At 40.8% G+C, this 20,186-nt stretch overlaps 1 protein-coding gene and 1 pseudogene across 1 annotated transcript; both read left to right on the top strand.

The window, feature by feature from the left end:
* The first annotated feature begins 3,234 nt into the window (after positions 1-3,234).
* Positions 3,235-4,333, top strand: LOC133923721 (tubby-like F-box protein 7; annotated as a pseudogene).
* Positions 4,334-6,074: 1,741 nt separating this feature from the next.
* Positions 6,075-7,764, top strand: LOC133925318 (protein BYPASS1-LIKE-like). The gene has a single exon (XM_062371247.1). The coding sequence runs from the start codon at positions 6,235-6,237 to the stop codon at positions 7,492-7,494; it is 1,260 nt and encodes a 419-aa protein (XP_062227231.1). The 5' UTR covers positions 6,075-6,234; the 3' UTR covers positions 7,495-7,764.
* Positions 7,765-20,186: the final 12,422 nt, after the last annotated feature.

Consider the following 20,186-nt stretch of genomic DNA (forward strand, 5'->3'; position numbering starts at 1 on the left):
AGTGACGTAACAATAATTAGAGTTACGCCACCTAATTATAATAAAAAATAATAGAGTTATAATCTGTGAGACAGAGAGTTGTAACCAGATATAAAAAAAATGTGTGTTACAATTACGTTATGAATGAACATAACTCTTAATAAATTTCTTGTCAAATGATATATAACTTAAAGAAATACGATTGTAATCGTAGTATAATCTAAAACGTAATTTGTTAGCTTCTGGTACTACAATTATATACTTCTAGATGCGTGATTGTAACTGATCTATCTAGTGGATTGTAACTTTCAGTTGTTTGAGTTGTAATTGAAGTGTTGTGTAGGGGTAAACTATAATACGTCTACGAGGAGCAGAACTGATCGAAAAAGTTTCATCGGATCTTTTCTTCGCTTTCATTCGAGAAAAGTGAGCTCCATGAAAGGGAGTGTTCGATCATATCATGCCCTTCTTGACAAGTAATCTGATTAACCATAGCATTTACCCGATCGATAAACATGAACTCGCATCTATCATACCGAACGACCGACGACAGTACGTACTAGCTGGGAGCCTGGGACTCGAGAAAAATATCTCTTTTGAGATATTCTTGCCATGCCTTTTTCCTTGCACGATCGATGTGGAAAAAGGGTACGTGCACGATCGATGTGAAAGAATATAAGTAATGTTCTTTTATGTTGTGTATGTGTGGTGTTCATTGCAGTGCTTATTTCAGAAGATTCTGATAACCTTGCTACTTGCGAATTGCAGCTTGTGCATCTCTTTTTGTAGGCGTCGAGTGCTGTGGCTTCTACTTGTGAATTGCAGCTTGTGCATCTCTTTTTGTAGATTTTGTCTGTTCTAAACTGATAAATTCAAGAGGTGCATATAATACTTTGTAGATTTTCTATTACAACCTGACGTAAAGGGGCAAAGCTGTGAGGTGCAAAAAAATTCATGTTCAAGTACTGAGTGAAGCATCTAAATTAATTGTTCAAAAGTTGTCCAAAATAAATAAATAAATTGTTTAATAGAACTAGACTTCTGTCACATGCTACATAAGTCATGTCTGTTCTATTGCCCTCTGACCAGTCTTCCAATCTTCCAGAGCTCCATTATATGTTCAAAATTGATGTGTTTCGTGCGAATGTACTTGTTATGACCGGCATATAGTACAGACAGCGCAGCAAGAAGGTGTTAGAATCAGTTTAGGAGATGTAAGATATATTCTAGTCGGTTTAGGAGATAAATTCGAGTTGGTTTAGGACAGAATCTAGTGCAGTTCGGTAGAGATAAAGCAGTCTAGAAGATTTAGAGATAAGAGTCTGGAGATATTGTTGGGTTTGAATCAGGACTTGTAGGCCGGCTGGGATGTCCCTGACCGGCTATATATATGGGGCTATGCGCCCAGATCAATTCAAGCAAGTTACCTCTATTACTATTTCCTTCCTTGTCCTGCTGTTCTACTTCCCCTGCCTATCCTCTGCTGCTACTTCCCCTGTCTATCCTCTGCTGTTCTACTTCCCCCACCTCTGTCCAAGCTCTGCCGTGATCACCAGGAAGGTGATCACGGCACCCACGAGCAAGAAGTTCAAGCCTAGGCCTAAGGTCCAGCTCAGATACAATCTAAGGAGATTATGCCTTACCAGTACTTTTGCCTTTCTGGTGACTTGGATTACCAACTTGGAATGTATCACCTCTCGAATGGTGATGTTTCAGCTTGTCCAAACTTCTCATTGTTCATGCATATCTATTCAGTGCTACAGTGTTACTATAAAATTGATTGTGCCTGCTACTCCAGTCAATTAGATTCAAACTGATTTCTAAATTTTACTTGAGGTTGCTTGTATCCCTTTGTATGAAAGCCTTCGGTCTTAATAACATAATGGGGATAACTCATTGCATTTGTCAATACTGTAAACATATCCAGTGCAGAGATTTCAAGTAATCTTATAAAACTATATCAAGAGCAAAATAGATTTGCATCACCAGATGCTACATACACAGCATGGTACTTATTTTTACTGGATCTTGTAGCTGTGCTCGATGAGAGCGGAAAGTTCCTACTAGCAGCCAAAAGGAGCCGGAGGACAGCTCACACACTGACTATGTCCTTTCAATGGATTCTAATTTTTTTTTAAGAAAGGACGGAAACGAGGATTGTCAATTATATTAGACTAGGAGTAAAAAAGGTCCATGAAAAAAGGGGTCTAGAAGAAAAGGGGAGGGAGAGAAGGAGTATCTACTTAGTTTGATCAAAGAACAACTATACAAGAGAGATGAAAAGATCACTTATTGTCGGTTCCCAGGATAAAGCCATGAGCATTTCACCGAAATCGTCCTTGATCTTGTGTGCTAGCTGCCAGGCCGATTGGCTGGCACTTCTGAAGATTCTTGGGTTCCTCTCGGTCCATAGGTTCCACTAAAAAAGAAGCACCAGACCATTAAAATTCTTCGGGATTGCTTATCAAAATTCTTCCTTGCCGTGCGCCACCAACCATGAGGAGTGCGAAAGAGTGAAAGGCTTGGCACATTTTTTAGTTGCAACCAGACGGTAATATGGCACCAAACCTTGTGAGTATAGACGCAATCCTTGCATAAATGAATTGATATTTCCATTTCATGGTCACATAAGTTGCACGATTACTCGTGAGGCCACCCTCTCTTTTCAAGCCTGTTAGCCGCTAAGATCTTTTTTTTAGCATTAGCCATGCAAATGTTTTGCATTTGGGCATAATTTTCGCTTGCCAGACTGCCGTCATGTTGAATCTCGTTATTAATCCTTGGAATTGGATTTTGTAGTGGCTAAAAATTTGAGGACTTTTACAGTACACCTAAATGAGTGTATACCGTCCATTTTCTTCATCCGGTGACTTAGATTGGCCCAATGATACTCTATCGCCCATCAGTATCATAGGTATCATTAAAGAGTATTATGGGTATCATAAGGGTAGGATTGGAAAAAAAACTATGATAAATTTGTAAATTATATATTTAATTAGGAAAGATCAAAATGTTAGTTTATTCTTCGGATAAGCTTTCACTTATTCTGTTCATTTCATTTATTAGGGTTTCCACCCTCTGTCGATCGGTCGATGATGGGTGGCGAAAGTCCAAAATTCGGTCAGTCAATGACGTAATTACCCCTAAGGATATCAAGATAATTACAATAATACCTACTAAAATAGACGGTTGGATCACAACAATGATACTCTTCATCATCTAGTATCATGATGTACTGTAAAAGTTCTCAAAAATTTATCTCGATCGAGTAGTGGCTATATTGGGAAGCTGAGGTAAAAGTTTACTTGCCAACATCCTTCTTTAATCTCCTTTGTCACTGGATGAGTTTGGTCACGGAACTGTGCACATAAAATATGTCGTTGCAGGTCAAATTTCCTCGGAACTAAATTTATCATTTACGACACGCAGCCTCCATAGAATGCTGGGAGACTTTGCTCACAGGAACGAGCGAGCCATCGATTCTCTTCCAGAAAAGTTTCACCAAAAGTTCCAAGCGGTAGCTACCGCATTGCGCAGGTGAAGTATGAGCTGAATGTGCCTGGCACCAGGGGGCCAAGGCGGATGCAATGCACCATGCATTCCATCCCATCATCAGCAGAAGAGCCTGACGGTGTTGTGCCTGGCCAACCAAAAGAGCTCCTCCCGAGGTTATTTGAGGAGTCGTTCCGCAGCACAGCAACTTGTTTCTCCAAGTATTCCATGGCAGATAGTTCCATGGACTTGAGCAGCTGTCGGTTCTTAGAGTTTGGCGGAGGGACTCTGCAAGATGGAGATGATGCAGACAAGGAGAGGCCTCTGGTTCTCCGCAACAAGGCACCGAGGTGGCACGAGCAGCTACAATGCTGGTGCCTCAACTTCCGTGGCCCTGTCAGGGTGGCTTCGGTTAAAACTTTCAGCTCATAGCATCTGCGCCACAGCCAGCTTCCGCAGCGACATCACATCCAGCGCCGCCTGCGCAGATGCAGCCCTGCAGTTCGTCGTCGTCCTCCAGGCACGACACGGTGATCTTGCAATTTGGCAAAGTCGCAAAGGATGCATTCACCATGGATTATCGGTACCCACTGTCGGCTTTCCAGGCTTTCGCCATGCGCTTAACCAGCTTTGACACCAAGCTTGCCTGTGAATAGATCAGATCAGTGGGTTAGCAAGTCGAGCCTGAGAATGTGTATGTGAATATGTGATTGAGTAGAGTATTTATCTGCCTGTACCTGTGCAGTTGCTGTTGATTCAACTCTTGTTTCATCCTATCCTGTGTGCTTATGATTCAACTCACAAGAATGGATTTTTAGTGCAAATGTTTCTTCGGGGAAGCAATATGAGAAGGCTTCAATTCTGTAGGTATGCTTCAACTTATTTTTGCTGAATGCTGTCCTGTGCGATGTCGAGCAGATGTTGAGATAACATGAGAATTTGCACAAAAACGCTTGTCATGTGATGAAATGACAATGTTAGTCAGTAGTAGCCGTTGCAGAGACGAGTGTTTTCAGTTATTTTAAAGTCTGAAAATCAGGAGACGCGGTCAGCAAGCAGGCTTTGAGTTAGTCGCTCACGTAACAGGCTAACACCCTCCTATCGTAATCGTAATCCGCCCAGATATCTGCAGCTAGGTAGCTAGCATCTTTCAGAAGCGAACCGGTCGCCATCTGGCAGCTGCAACTACTGCCGGATTGGATGGTTTACTGATAATAACTTGTACACCGCATCTTAATGAATGAATCCTAAGTAAGTATCAGCAGTGTGTCCGTCATCGATCACATTCATCGGCGGCTTAATCTACTGCTTGCATTGCCCTGATGGATGGCTTAATTGGGGGTCGAGCTCGAGCTGTCGTCCTCCTCCTCTCCTGCTGTCATCAGATTCGCATTCACATTAAGAAAAGAAATTAGCGACCAAATCAAATGATTAGCTTGTGGTGTTTCCATCGCTCTCTCTCTCAGGCGCACCTATCAGTGGCACAACGCTAGATGACGAGGAACCAATGAAGTTCAAATGCCACGTGACTCTGACCTTTTATCCGTTTTCTTTATAAGAACCTTTTGTCTGGTTGGGCTTGGGCTGAGAGTGCCCTTTCTGATACCTGAGCAGCTCGGCCAGGGCAGAGGACGCCGTGGAGATCGGTAGCAGCTATCGGAGAGAGTAGGGAGAGTGGAACGCACGAGGACGTTAGGGGACGCGCGGTGGCGCTAGGGAGAGCACGGCGATGCCAAGGAGAAGAGAGGCAGTGCTACGGTTTCGATTGATGTGTGGGTGATGGGCAGTGAAAAGAAAAGATTAAAAGATCGCTCGATACCATGCACAGACATAGCGAATGAGGCAGGCATCACACAACCTCGAGGCCGGAGTGACATTCCTTATACAACCGGATTAGGTCGAGATTAGGAGGTTATAAGATCCTCAATTAGAAGAGGCAAATTAGAAGATATATAACTGTACATTCTATCTCTAATACTCGTGCTCTTCTTCTTCCTCTGCCACCGTATCCGTGTTGTCGCTCGATTACATTACAGGAGACCACCTAAACCAAAACACGCTATTATGAGTCACATTTCCCTCTTGTTTTGTTTGGGACACAAGAATTTCTCTCGGCTATTGCGCAATTGAACTATGTTCTTTATTTGATTATGGATTCTCCCTCCAAAAGCTTAAGCGGAAACTAACAGTATGCTTATTCAAATCGATTATGAGAATCGAGCTGTCTTTTACTGCTACAATCCATAAGCTGAGGGATTATATATATATATCAGAGTAATATATCGAGAGAATTTTGACATTAATTTAGGTCGATAACCGGTGTCAACAGTATGGAGGTGCTTATGTGGAATCTAATAGCTATTTGTTCTACTAACTCTAATTTAAGTAGATGATATTCTAAGAATGCATGCAATCAACATTGAATAGTAAGAGCACTAATTAACGTAATATATTTTGGCCTTTGGATAGAGCATCATGTATTGCAAGTGGAAAGGGGCCATTTGCCAAATTACAGGGACCGAAATGCAAAGTGAATTTAAAACGTGACAGGCCAGGGTGGACCCTGCAATTTGCGGCCTCTCCTGGCTCTATACCAGACATTGTTTCCATTTCGCTTGGCGTCCCCCATCCGCACCCCAAGGAGAGAGAGAGAGAGAGGAAGAGGAAGAGGAAGAGGAACCCAACCCAACCCTCCGATTCCCCTCCGGCCAACCCTAGCAGGCAGGCAGGCAGAGGCAGACCAGTAGGAGCATTCGAGCCACAATGCCGGCCACCGATTCCTCGTCGGCGGCCGCTCCGCTCACCTCCATCGGCCGCTCTATCCGTTCCCTCCGCCGCGACCAGATCCCTTCCTTCCCGCCCCCCTCAACCGCCGACCCCACCCACCACGCCTCCTCCGACCTCGAGCCCGACGCCTTCCAGCGCCGCGCCGCCGACCTCCTCAGCGACCTTCTCGCCGCCGACCCCTCCTCCCCCGACCTCCTCTCCCTCGCCTGGACGCGCCGACTCCTCGACTCCTTCCTCCTCTGCCTAGAGGAGTTCCGTGCGCTCCTCTTCGCCTCCGGGGCCGCCGCCGCCGCGCGCCCGCCGCTCGACCGCCTCGTCGCCGACTTCTTCGAACGCGCCGTCAAGGCGCTCGACCTCTGCAACGCCGTCCGCGACGGACTCGACCTCGTTCGCCAGTGGCGCAAGCACCTCGCCATCGCCGCCTCCGTCCTCGCCTCCTCGCCCGACCCCGCCGCGCCGCTCGGGGAGGCCCAGATCCGCCGCGCCCGCAAGGCGCTCACCGACCTCACCATCCTCATGCTCGACGACAGGGACGGCGGCGGCGGGGTCGTGGGCCAGCGTAACCGCTCCTTCGGCCGCGGGAACAGAGACGCCCGTGCCCACGGCCAGGGCCACCACCGCCGGAGCAGCAGCGGCGGGAGCTCAGGCGCCGGGTCCAGCAACCATCTCAGGTCCTTGTCGTGGAGCGTGTCCCGGGCGTGGTCCGCGGCACGGCAGCTGCAGGCAATCGGGGGAGGCCTACCGGTGCCCCGACCTCATGACATCGCCGCCACTGGAGGCCTCGCTTCTGCAGTATATACCATGAGTGCTGTGCTGTTTGTCGTGGCCTGGGCGCTTGTGGCTGCCATCCCGTGCCAGGACCGCGGCCTCCAGGCGCACTTCTCAGTGCCCAGGAACTTCCCATGGTCTGGCCCCGTCACAACGCTCTACGAGCGCATTCTCGAGGAGTCCAAGAAGAAGGAGCGCAAGAACTCGTGCGGCCTGCTCAAGGAGATCCACCAGATTGAGCTCTGCTCCAGGCACCTCATTGAGATCACTGACGCTGCAGAGTTCCCCTTGCCCGAGGAGAAGGATGCTGAGGTGCGGGAGGCCGCACAGGAGCTAGTGCAGGTGTGTGAATCCCTCAAGGATGGGCTCGACCCGCTTGAGCGGCAGGTCAGGGAGATGTTCCACCGGATTGTGCGTACCCGGACAGAAATCCTTGATTGCCTGAGTAGGCCGCATGGCACTGAGTGACGAGATAGGCGAGAGGAAAGGGGCAATTGTTTGTTGTGACGCCGCTTACTTGAACATCGTGTGAAATGCAGCGGCTTCACTGATTGAAATGAGGTAGCTTTTCTCTGCATGAGTTAGCAACTACATATACATGTGTCTGCATAGAGGCGGTGCCTTCTGATAAATTGGTTCCTTTATTTTTTTGTTTGATTTTTTCATTGTAGCTTGTGAATCCTTACTTGGGCAGTGCTTCGTACTAATGGTATAATACTATTTGTTTCATTCTTCTCATCTGAGTTGGTTTGGTAATGTCAATGGCTTCAGTGATTGATTTATGTTCATCTTTAGCCTGTGGAACTCTGGAATAGGCTTATGGTGTGATGCTTTGCGTGAGCAATTTATATCACCCAAATGGGCCTGTAGAGAGATTGTGAAGTGATGCTACTGATATTACAACCTTTTTTGTGCCCAATAAATATATATAATCTGGTAACAAAGGGGACAAAGTTTCATTGATCACTGCACATTTACTTTGTATGCCCATAGCAATGCCTTTGTGTTTTTTTTTTCCATCCTTGTTTCTGTGTGTTTAGACTTTAGATTTCAAAATGGACACATCAAATGCGTGTTCTGTCTATGATATGGTTAAGTGGTGAATACATTCTTTGTTTATACTAAAGCATGTATGCTGCTTCTTTTTCTTCCATCCCTGTTTGTGTGTGTTTGACTTTATATTTCAAATGGGCACACCAAATGCATGTGCTGTTGACAATATGGTAGTCAATAATAATGGGGAAAAATGTGGAAATGAATGGATAACTGACATTCTTGGTTTCGAGTAAAACACTTATGCTGCATCTATTTCTTTTACCATAGATCAGGATGACGGGAGTGTGCTGTTTCGGTCAACCTAGCCTTACTTGGTCATGAATTCAGATTTGATTGTATCATGGATACGTATCCTACTCTCATACACAAATTATAGCTACAAGAAATATACAGAAGGTTTTTTGAAATGGTGTTGTATTTCAGTGAGCTTGGTTAAGTGTTTATCATACTTAGTGGTTTTCACTTGGAAGTTCATTTGAGCTATACTATATGCTATAAAACTGTTCTTCTAAGAATGTTGTTTGCATTAGAATAAGATATCAATAAATGATTTTGATAGAACTTCAGTGGTAAGTTGGTAACACGGGTTGTTTAGATGGAGTTCTGTCCTCTGAGTTTATATTGTTGCCAGGCTACTTTATATTATTACATGATATTTGATTACCCTTTGCCTGAGTCAACTCAAAATGATATGCTGTTGAATTCCAATGATTTTAATGGGTTCGATGTGAGTTTAAGTATTCAAGGGTTCTAGAATTATTCTGAGACGTTCAGCCATGTGAGCTGGTCAATGTGCATGTTTTTTTGTATGGGGCCCTTTCTTTTTTGTAGGCTACTGTGGCAATATGCATGAAAGATCTCCATGTTCTCTTTTTCACTAGCAAGGTTTTGTCCCTTGTGGCTCTTGCAGACTCCATGCGCTGCTAATTTGAATTAAGAATCTTATCTCACTGGTGCTGAAATTCTGCTGCTCCCTTCCCTTGTGTCCGTGTATTGCTGCATCTCTGTATTTTAGCTCCAGAAAGGCTGGTAAATTGTGGTGTAAAATGGTAATTGTAACCAGATTTGGTGGTTAAGAACACGTACGTACTATTAATTTTACAGAACAATCAGATAAAGTGTAGTATTTGGTCGTAAGGAAGAGTTCGGACTTGAGTCTTTTTTTGATACTGATTAGGTTTTGCCCTGGAGATAGGAGCAGTCCTTGTTGCTGAGTTAGGCTTGTGCTCAAGAGGACATAACCGAGGTAACATTGTATGCGTTATGAATTGAACTTGAGCACAGGCCTGGAGATTAGTTGAATCTTTGATTTGGAATATTTTTCTTTTGGTCGGCCCTGACATTATATATAATGTGCTTGTCTGCTCCAGTTGTGACAGGGTGGTGCTATTTTTATTTTTTTTTCTAACTCCAACTTATTCCCTATTTATGGTTCCCTATTCGAATTTCCTATTTAGATTTTCTTTCTTACTCTCCAATGTGCTCTAACCGATTCTCTAAATTTGTTTCTCTATAATTCACTCATCTTTATTTTATTAATATCTTATAATTAACAAATAACCGTTTTATATTTAAATATTGTTATTTTTTACGGCTATATTTCCAATGACTATATTTTTAATGGCTATATTTTTAACAGATATATTTCTAACGACTACATTTTTAATGGCTATATTTTTTACCTCTATACATGTATGTCCATTCACCTAATTCCTACACCAAGTCATTGGCCTTGTTGTTCGTTCTCTGCCTGAAATGAGTCATTGCTCTCTTGAAGATTCGTCTTCATCGGCGAATGATGACGACGATGAACTCATCCTTGCCACATTACATCAATCGCACATTTAATATCAGGCTATGAATTCTCCACGATCGGGTGGTTCTATGCTTGAACGAAGACGGGCATTGAAGGTTGTACAGATCTACGGGCTATCTTTCTTTCGACGCAAGTTTGCAACTAGTCCATCACATATTTTCTCAATTTTTTTTCGCTCAAGTTTAGAATGGCTCATTTTTTGTTTCTTTGCATAGTGATAGTTGTAGAGCAACATGATGATTATTTTATAAAAAAAAAGATGCAAATGGACACATTAGTTATCTTGTTTGCAGAAGATTACCGCAGTATATATGATGATGAGTTATGGAGTATCAGCAGATTTTATGGATCAATATATTTGTATTGGTGATAGTATTGTTATAGAGAGTATTAGAAAGTTTGTCAGAGCTATTATTGAAGCCTTCGAAGATGAGTCCGTGAGGTCTCCAAATGAGTATGACACCGCTAGATTATTTGCTATTGGAGGGCGAAGAGGTTTGAATTTGGCATGCATTATTTGGTTTAACAGGGTCTCACAATGACATCAATGTTCTTCACCGTTCGTTTCTTTTTGCAAAGCTAGACAAAGGGGAAGTTCCGGAGTTAATTATACCATCAACGATCATAATTATACAGTAGGATATTACATTGCCGATGATATCTATCTAGGATGGGCCATATTTCTGAAGTCTATATCAATTCCGTGAGGTAATAAGAGGAAATATTTTGCTGAGGCACAGGAAGCAGTTAGAAAAGATGTGGAATGAGCATTTATAGTTTTATAGTCTTGTTTTGCCATTGTTTATGGACCACCCCATTTTTTTGATAAAAACACACTCAAAGAAAGCAAGACAGTTTGTGTCATCATGCACAACATGATCATTAAAGATGAGCGAGATGAAGATAAAAACTTTCATTACGATGGTGTTGGAGGAGTTGTGAGACCTTCGAAAGTTCATACGCGTGAATTATATGAGTTCATTCAAGTTCATCGTAATATTAGGAATAAGGAAACTCACTCTTAACTTCAAAAAGATCTAATCGAGCACTTTTGGCAACGTCATGAAGACATGTATTAATTATGTAATCATGTACTCAGTATTATATTAATAAAATATAGTTAATTGAACATGATAGTTCATACACTGGTACATAAAAGAACAAGCTAGTTCATACACATGGAGAAACAAAAACTTTACCTAGACATTGTCGTTCTTTCTCCTTCTTACCATCCGGCCTTGCATCCGTAACCTCTGAAGTAATACCCTCCCCTTCTTCATTATGATGACTTTTATTGGTTCCAGGAGTAGAGGACCCCATACTTGCATTATCGGTTATCTTCTGTTTCTTCTAAGAGCATCTATTATTCCATTTTTGCTCGTGCTGCAAGATATTCTAACAATACAACAAGCTAAATGATTTGTTGTACTTGTCTTTGACCTTGTATAGTGCACATGCTTGAAGTACCTACACAAGTGAACATGTGTTGTTAAACATGCAAGTAACATATATGTTATAACAAATTAGAGAAGAATCATATGCATATAACATATACCTGATCTTACTCTATTTTGCCTCCTATTTTGAATCTGATCATACCATCCACAAAATCTGTTAACACTCTCTAGTATAGTAGACCAACGGTGCGTGAGAGAGTTGACATAACGGTCAGATTCGAAGTCATTATGCTTATAGAAGTACTCGTAAATTCTCTGTCAATACGTAGTGCGAGTTTGATCAACGTCTTATACAGGATCCGTGTTGATTTCTAGCCATACCGAACACAAAAGAATGTCCTCTTTTTCAATAAAATATTTGATTCTCTTCTTACTTGGTTTCACATCTGATGTACCTTCCACAACTTCCACTTCCTCAATTGTTTTTTCCTTATATGGACTTGCAAATTAGTTGTCATCCTAAAATTGACTGCTACCAATATTTTGATCACTCAACAATTGCATATAGCTATCTGCATTATTAACCAAAGTAGCACTTATCAACACTCAACATATGTACAGGTAACAGCATAAGCACAATTTCTAAGTACAAAATCAGAGAACATCAGGGTCTATTTAAAGCTAAGTACATGCTCATTGTTGTGAACCAGAGAACAAAGCAAAAATAAGCTTCATCCTAGGTGACTGAAATTTTACAGCACAAACAACAATGTTTAATTCTAGATATGCACAATTCTAGTCTGTTTGACTCGCTCACTCGGCAAAAATAGCTGATCTGTTCGACTCATCATCTGCTACGTGAATGTTCGGATCGGTCTGTAAAATCACACCGATTGGAGCGGAAAGCTAGCTAGCAATGTGTTGTGTACTAAGTTTATGTTTTTCATTTAATTCTCAATTTTTTTAGTATAAGAGTGGTCCAAAAATTATAAATATTTTTATAAGCAAACTAGTGCTTACTAGCAATCTATTTTAATTGGTTTGATCAAAAAATCTTGAGCTAATATTTAGTTAAAATTCTTCAAAAAAATCCTACTTCTATAACTTAGTAGCCATTAGGTTCGTGTGCTTGCTTTTGGACCGAGCCAATCGGAGGAAGCTAGTTGGTGCACGCGTTCGGACCAAACCGGAAGGAGAAAGCTAGCCAGACGGAGAAAACTAGCAGCCGGGGGAGTGCGGGTGGTCTAGCGGCGATGGCGGTCAAGCGTGGGGAGGACTGCGGCGCGAGCACATGAGCGACGGTGGGCTAGCGCGGGGCCAAGTGTGGCGCGAGCGCAGCGGCTGACGAACTCCCCCTTCGGTACGACTCTTCCCCTTAGATCTAGCAAGTCTGGGCGAATCTGGCGAGCCTACCTCAAAACGACTACCACAAATCGGGAATAAGAAAGAGGATGAGATGGAAATGAACCTGCCGAACAGTTGCGCAAAGGAGAATTCCGTGGTGACAGTTGCTCAATAGCGAGGATACGTCCTTTACCAGATGTGGTGACCAAAGCTGTAGGGATGAAGAGGCCGCAAAAATAGCGACCTTAGTAGCGAACCGGTTAGAGGCTATTTTTAATACATGTTCGTAAAAAATAGAATAACAAACCAGATAAGGATTTAATTAGAGTTGCTCTTATTTGCAAGGTCATCTTTAGTGGTTATGTTTGCTTGCCCACATATCTCGTTTTGGAGCAGTTGTATCTTGCGAGGATATGATACGTTACGTAGCAGCGGTTTTGAGCAGCGGCAAACTAAATTCATTTAGCTCCTGTTACTTAACTCTCTTTTTTAGAGAGAGAGGAGGAATTTTTTATTTATATATTTTATTTTTATTATTTGCAAAAATATGACTTTTAAAATATTGCACATATAAGTACCATCATTCGTTGGATACACGACACTGGGTGTTGTCGCTTATCCAATAGACACCTTATAGGATCCATAACACAAATGTTAAAAATGCCTGATGTGAAGTTCAGACTAATGTGTCATAACCAACAAATGACATTTTTATTGTCGTTTGTTGAAAGGACGATACCTTTTTACTGCTAGCTTTTTTATATAAAAAAGTTCAAAAGCAAAAGGTGTCGCCAGTACAGTGCATGCATGCAAATATGCAAAAGTCCAAAAGCTTTTTCAGTAGTTTTTCAATATACACGCAACAACAAAAGTCTATTTTCAATATGAAAAAGTGTTGTCCATTGAACGAGCAATATCTTTTTCAGTGGATTAGTAAATGTGTCACCCTTCTAACAGGTGACAGCAAAGGTGTTGCTTGTTGGTCAGAGTAATAATAAAGTATCGCTCATCCAACGAGCAATGATAGATTAGATATACAGTATTTTAAAATAGTCGTGTATTTTTATAAATATTAAAAAAAAATCGAAAGAGGAGTTGTGTGAAACAAACTGAAGGTTGCTGGCCCAACTTTTCTAGGGCCGGTTCAGCCCATTTTGTGCTTGGGTTCCAGTGCTTTAAGAGGCCCAAACGCATCTACCTTCTCTTTGTTTGGTCCTTCTCCCCGATCATAATCGCCTCTCGACTCCAACCTTCTCTCCGCAGCGTCGGCTGCAGATGCATTTGGATGTTAACGGGAAGAAGCAGGCTGTGATCTATTTCGAGGACGAGGAGCAGGCTATTGAGACGCTTGTCTTCAAGCACGTCACGACGATCGACCAATCTAACATCAGTTTAGCCTCCTCCCAGCTTCAGATCGCCCAATCTTACTACCATTTCTGCGCTTTACTGATGTGTTCCTAGTTACAAGTTTATTAGGTTGTTGCTGACGCAGACTGGTATAATGTAAATGATCTTATAACTCCGAGGAAAATATGTATATTTGGAACTATGATATTGCTGGTGGATCACATATATCAATTGCTCCATCAGTCAACCTGTGGACTGTTATGGTTCAATTTCCATTCTCATCTCTCTCTCATCAAGAAAGCAAAAGACCACATGATGTCGAAACCGAATTGGTCAATACAATCATTCTGTTACACCCTAGCCGGTACCACATCCCAGGATCAAGCAATCATCTCATCTAGTGTGTGTGTTTTCTCTTTGTGTGGAAGTCATGGTCGCATCAGATTAAACTCAGTCCCTCTCATCATCTCATCCTATGACGTCTAGAGCCACGGCCAGGTCCCCGTTTGCCGGCGGAGACGGAAATTTCCGACTATAGAGGGAGAAATCGATCAAAATGAGAATTTTCTGTGCGAGAAACAGTGACATTATAAGAGTGAAGAATTAGAATATTTAGAAATCTAAAATATATTAACTCCAAAACTTTACGAGATAAAACTATATCAATTTTTATCTAAATGTGCTCTAAATTTATCTAAGTATGTCTACTCTACCATTTAATAGGATTACAACCTACTCTAGCAAAATAAATTATAAATATGTACATACAGAAACGTAAATAAGACAGAGAGATAAACTCGGCATAAAATTTTTTTATCTCATGATATCAATGGTATGAATGTCACCCTAGTCCACGTTGAGTCTCCACAAAGTATATGCTCCCGATTGATACCCCGTCACGGCTATTGAGCCACCAAGTCATAAAGACAAGATTTCAATCCAGATGAGCCATAAGCTACCAAGGTAAGATTTCACTACTAGCCTCTTTTTCGATCACTTACCACCGTAATCACTTCGGAGCTTGAGCCACCAAGACAAGAACCTCTGCGTCCCAGTACACGTGTCTTGCCGCCGTTCTACACCAAGTCAGATGGTCAACAAGCTTGAGCCACCAAGGTCCAAGATACCGGCAAGTTACCACTCGGTACAAGTTATGATTACTCATTGATCCCTTCTTCAAGCTGCAGCACCTAGTTACAACTCACTCTCGACCTATAATCACTAAACACTCTTTAATCTTGCGCTTAATCATCTTGGATGATCACTTTAAGTACTTTGTTGGCTTTGATATCTTCTCAAGTGTATATGAGCTTCTTCTAGACTCCAGCAGCATGCCACACATCAAATGACTAGGTAAAGGAATATTTATAGCCTCAAACTCACCAATTAGCCGTTTTTCCAACGGCTCAGAAAAGCAGTTAACACCAAATGATCCATTGAGAACAGTAGTATTAACACCGGATCATACGGTGAGTCCAAACTCTGAAACTAGTTGTTGTAACTCCACTCAAAGCCTCTGTGGACACTGGACATTCTGATGTGACTTCAAATCCATCATCGGACCTTTTGACGAGTTATCTTGACCCTGACCGTGCTACTTCTTCTCTTTGTAAAATCTCCCGATGCATTCATTTCTATGATCACCGGATTATCCGGTGAGTTGATTTTCATTCTTTAGCACTTGCAGTCATCTCTACAAGAAATGCTTTGGTGCTCTACTCCGGTGTGCACAAATCAAGCACCGGACCTTCCGGCGGGTTGATATTTACTCTTTGCACTTGCATTCTTTTCTGCAAGAAATGCTCTAGTGTTATCTAGTGCAGATCACCGGACTATACGGTGAGATCCTCAACCTTCTCCCCTTTGTCAAAAACGCTCTGATGAGTTCAACACATAGAGCACCAGACTATCCGGTAAGTCTATCGACATTTGTACACAATGCTCCGGTGAGTGCAAACTCTACTACATCAAACTATCCGATGAAGTCAATTCTCCTGTAACTTCTATAATTCAATCAAACTTTATCCCAGCTGCAGTAGCTTCTTGATGTATTGCATCTATGAGACCTACTAACATATATTCTTGATAAACATGTTAGTCCTAATGACTATATTGTTATTAATCACCAAAATCACAATCATAACCTAATAGGGCTATTTTCGCTACAATCTCTCTCTTTTTAGTGATTGATGACAACACAAACAAAGCAAGTAGTAAATAATAAATAATATCCATCGTAAAAAGCACAAAGCATTACCATATTGTTTGGATGCATGTTCTTACCATTTAGTCCCCTTTTATTGTGACTCCTCCTTTCTACATTGCCACTTATCTCCCTTGATTAACTCATGCAATAATTTTTCCCTCTTTGTCAAACTAGGTGCCTCAAGTTACTTCTTGTATCTTCTTTTTCTCTCCTTTACCAACTTAGGCATTTCTAGACATTTTGTATCTTCCTTCTCGCTTTGGTTATAAGAATGGCTACAAACATATGTTGAACTCGAGTAAGAACGTTATAGCACATAGGAGAGAGCTTTATAAATCATGATCCAATTAAAAAAATATACCAATTATAAGGATATAGTTCATGATACCAATTGTGAGGATAGTAGATATTGATATCAATTAAAAAAAAGAACGAACAAGGATTATAAGTTATGAAACTCAGATTATATAATCTAAACTCCCTCTTTGTGTGTGCATCCATATAATAAGATCCACTTGTGAATACCACATGTAGGAATGTAGCAATATATGCACATCTAGACAATAAGTAGAGGTAGGAAGTTTAAGTCATATCATATATGAAAGTAGCTTAAATATAGAAATGAATTGACAATGATACCAATTGAAGCATTTAAGCATTACATACATATGGAGACGTGTTGAATTCTCCATGAGATTACAAAAGATATATCTATCAACACATGTTACTTTCAAAATAACAATCCATAGGATATATTCCCACTAAATATGTGCATACAAGTTTTGAACACTCCGGAGACATATACACTTGTTATTAATAACAATGAGGAAATGTACCTTATAAATTAGTTCATGGCACATAAAAATACCAATTGTGAAACTAATGTTATGAAAAAACCTACAACTAATAGACTATATAGGTTGCTCATAAGTTATAGACAAGCACAATCAACCTACTATATGAAAACCTAAACTAATCATTGCAATAATTTAAAATATGCACATGCAATCCTAAACAAGGCAAATGAGCTACAACAATTGAAAGATTTTGCATCTAGCTCTATTACCTTATTACCTTTGGATGGGATTTAGATATATGATGATCAAGATCTTCATCAAAGCAACCAATCTTATACACTTGGCTTATTTGCTTGAATCTTCACTTTATTTTGTGAGCTAAATCTCTAAATCCCATAGCCGACTTGTGTTTCAAGTCTTCTTTAGAACCCAAATCGATTAGGACCCTTTCATATTGGTGATGACTTCCTTTGCACCCAAATAGGTTGGTTCCATTCCAATTCTTTCTCTCAACTATTTGCGCAACAACCTTATCATTTTTCTTTTTCTTAAGCTTGTAGTGATTACTCTTGATTTTTTTCTTGTAGTTAGGCTTAGTGTAGATATTGAATGTCTTGTTGGAGAGGTTCATTGTTTTTCTTCTTTTCCTTGGTCTCCTTCTTGATTTACTTGTATTGGAAGTACTTGTGGTCTTTTTTATGACATTTGAAGCATGTTATGGTGGACCCCTCCGTAAGTTTCTTCACCATGGTAGCATGATTATCTTAATGATATTGGACATGTTTCTTGTACTTTAATCTTGCCAAGTTATTCTTGAGCTTTTTCATTTCTTACTTGAGCTCATCATTTTCTTGTGCAATGAGTTCATTAGATGGTTCTACAAGAATATTCTCAATACATATCTCATTACAAAGAGGCAAGCTAGATAAATCAATTAAATAATCACAAGAAGTGTAAGCATTTATCTTAGTATTAAAATTAAATATAGAGGTAGATTACTCTAAAGGGGTCTCAAATTAAGATTCAGTATACTCAAATTTTACCTTAAGCTTATCACTTGAGCTTGAATCTTCATCTTCACTCACCCATCTTCTCATGCTTGCAAATACTTTGGCTCTTTCCCTTATCTCCCTTTTACTCTTGATCTTATTCTACTTCTTGATATAATCAATTATTTTGACTAAGTCTTTCATAGAGATTCGATGATCAATCTTGAAATTGATCTTCTTAATGTTCTTCTCCACTTGAGAGATAAGCTTGACGACTCCAAGGTCTATTTTATCATCACTTGATGTGTTTTGCTCATCATCTTTATTGTTCTCTTCAACTCCATCATCTTCGTTTGAGCTTGACTCTTGCTCTCGTCTCATCATCTTCGCCCTCATGTGTGGGCATGAAGCTTGTTTGCTTATGAGAGCAAGGTTCGTGGCATCGGATGAGGAAGAGGCTTCTACTCCCATATTTTTTTTCATCGTATGTGTGATGATCTTGCTGGGCACTTAATTTGGAGTCATCTTCTTGATGTCGTTATTGTCGTAGATGATGAAGACTGATAACTTGTATTTGGGAAGAAGAGCTTGAAGTATTATTCTCACCACTTCATCATCGTCAATTGGCCTCAAACCTAGCTCATTTATCTCATTGACAAGAATATTCAAACGTGAGTACATGTTATTAGCACTTTAATGGGTAAATTATTTGATGCTGTTGAGCTTAGTAACAAGCACATGATATTTCTCATTGTGCATATTCTTTGTGCCTTCATATATTTCAATGAGACTAAATATCATGTGTATTGGTGAGAAAATAAATATAATTAAATGCATCAACATTTAAAGATGATAAAATCATACCCTTCGCCAATGTATCTAATTTCCTCTCCTTTTTGGTGATACGAGGTCTCATCCTATTTTCGGTGACTCTCTAAACATCTAAACATTTAACCTGCAAATAATAAAATATTAGAATTTTTCAACAAAAAAAATTTATGTCATCGAAAAGTGGAACACTATAGATATTCATCCTAACCCTGGACGTCACAACTTTAGAATATTAAACATATCAAGAGCACGAGACTCTGATACCAATTGTGAGGAACGGTGACGTCCTAAGAGGACGAGGGGCATTAGGACACTTAGAAATCTAAAACAAATTAGCTCCAAAAATTTCAGAAGATAAATATATATCAATTTCTATCTAAATATGTTCTAGGTTTATCTAGTATATCTATTCTACCGCTCAAAAGGATTGTAACCTACTTAGCAAGATAAATTACAAGTATGTAAATACGAAACGTAAATAAGGTAGGAAGATAAACTCGACATAAGGGATTTTTATCCTGTAGTATCGATGGCATGAATGCCACCTTTAGTCCATGTTAGAGCTCCATAAAAGATATACTCCCGGTCGACACCTGATCACGGCTATTGAGCCACCAAGTCACAAAGACAATGTCTCAACCCGGATGAGCCACCAAGGTAAGGTTTCACTACTAGACTCTTTTCTGGTCACTTGCCACTATGATCACTTCAGAGCTTAAGCCACTAAGGCAAGGGCCTCCGCGTCCCCGTATACGTGTTTTTCCATCGCTCCACACCAAGTTGGAGGGTCAACAAGCTTAAACCATCAAGACCCAAGATACCGGTGAGTCACCAAGACTCTAAGGCACCGACGTACCACTCAGTACAAGCTAGGATCACTCATTGATCCCTTCTTCAAACTGTAACACCTAGCTACAACTCACTCTATACCTATAAGCACTAAACACTCTCTAATCTTGTGCTTAATCACATTGAATGATCACTTTAAGCACATTAATGGCTTGGATATCTTCTCAAGTGTATATAAGCTCCTTCTAGACTCCAGCATCATGCCACACGTCAAATAACTAAGTGGGTGGGTATTTATAGTCTTAAACCCGCCAACTAGCCATTTTTCCCATAGCTCAAAAAAATTATTAACACCAGATGATCCGGTAAGAACAGTAGTACTAACATTGGATCATCCGATGAGTACAAACTTAGAAACTAGCCGTTAAAACTCCACTCAAAGTCATTGTAAATACCGAACAATCTGATGTGCCTTCGAATCCATCACCGGACCTTCTTGTGAGTTATCTTGCACCAGACTGCGTTAATTCTTCTCTGTGTAAAATGTTCCGGTGTATTCATCTATGTGATCACTGAACTATCCGGTGA

Source organism: Phragmites australis, chromosome 7 (genome assembly GCF_958298935.1).
Source record: "Phragmites australis chromosome 7, lpPhrAust1.1, whole genome shotgun sequence".
NCBI lineage: Eukaryota > Viridiplantae > Streptophyta > Magnoliopsida > Poales > Poaceae > Phragmites > Phragmites australis.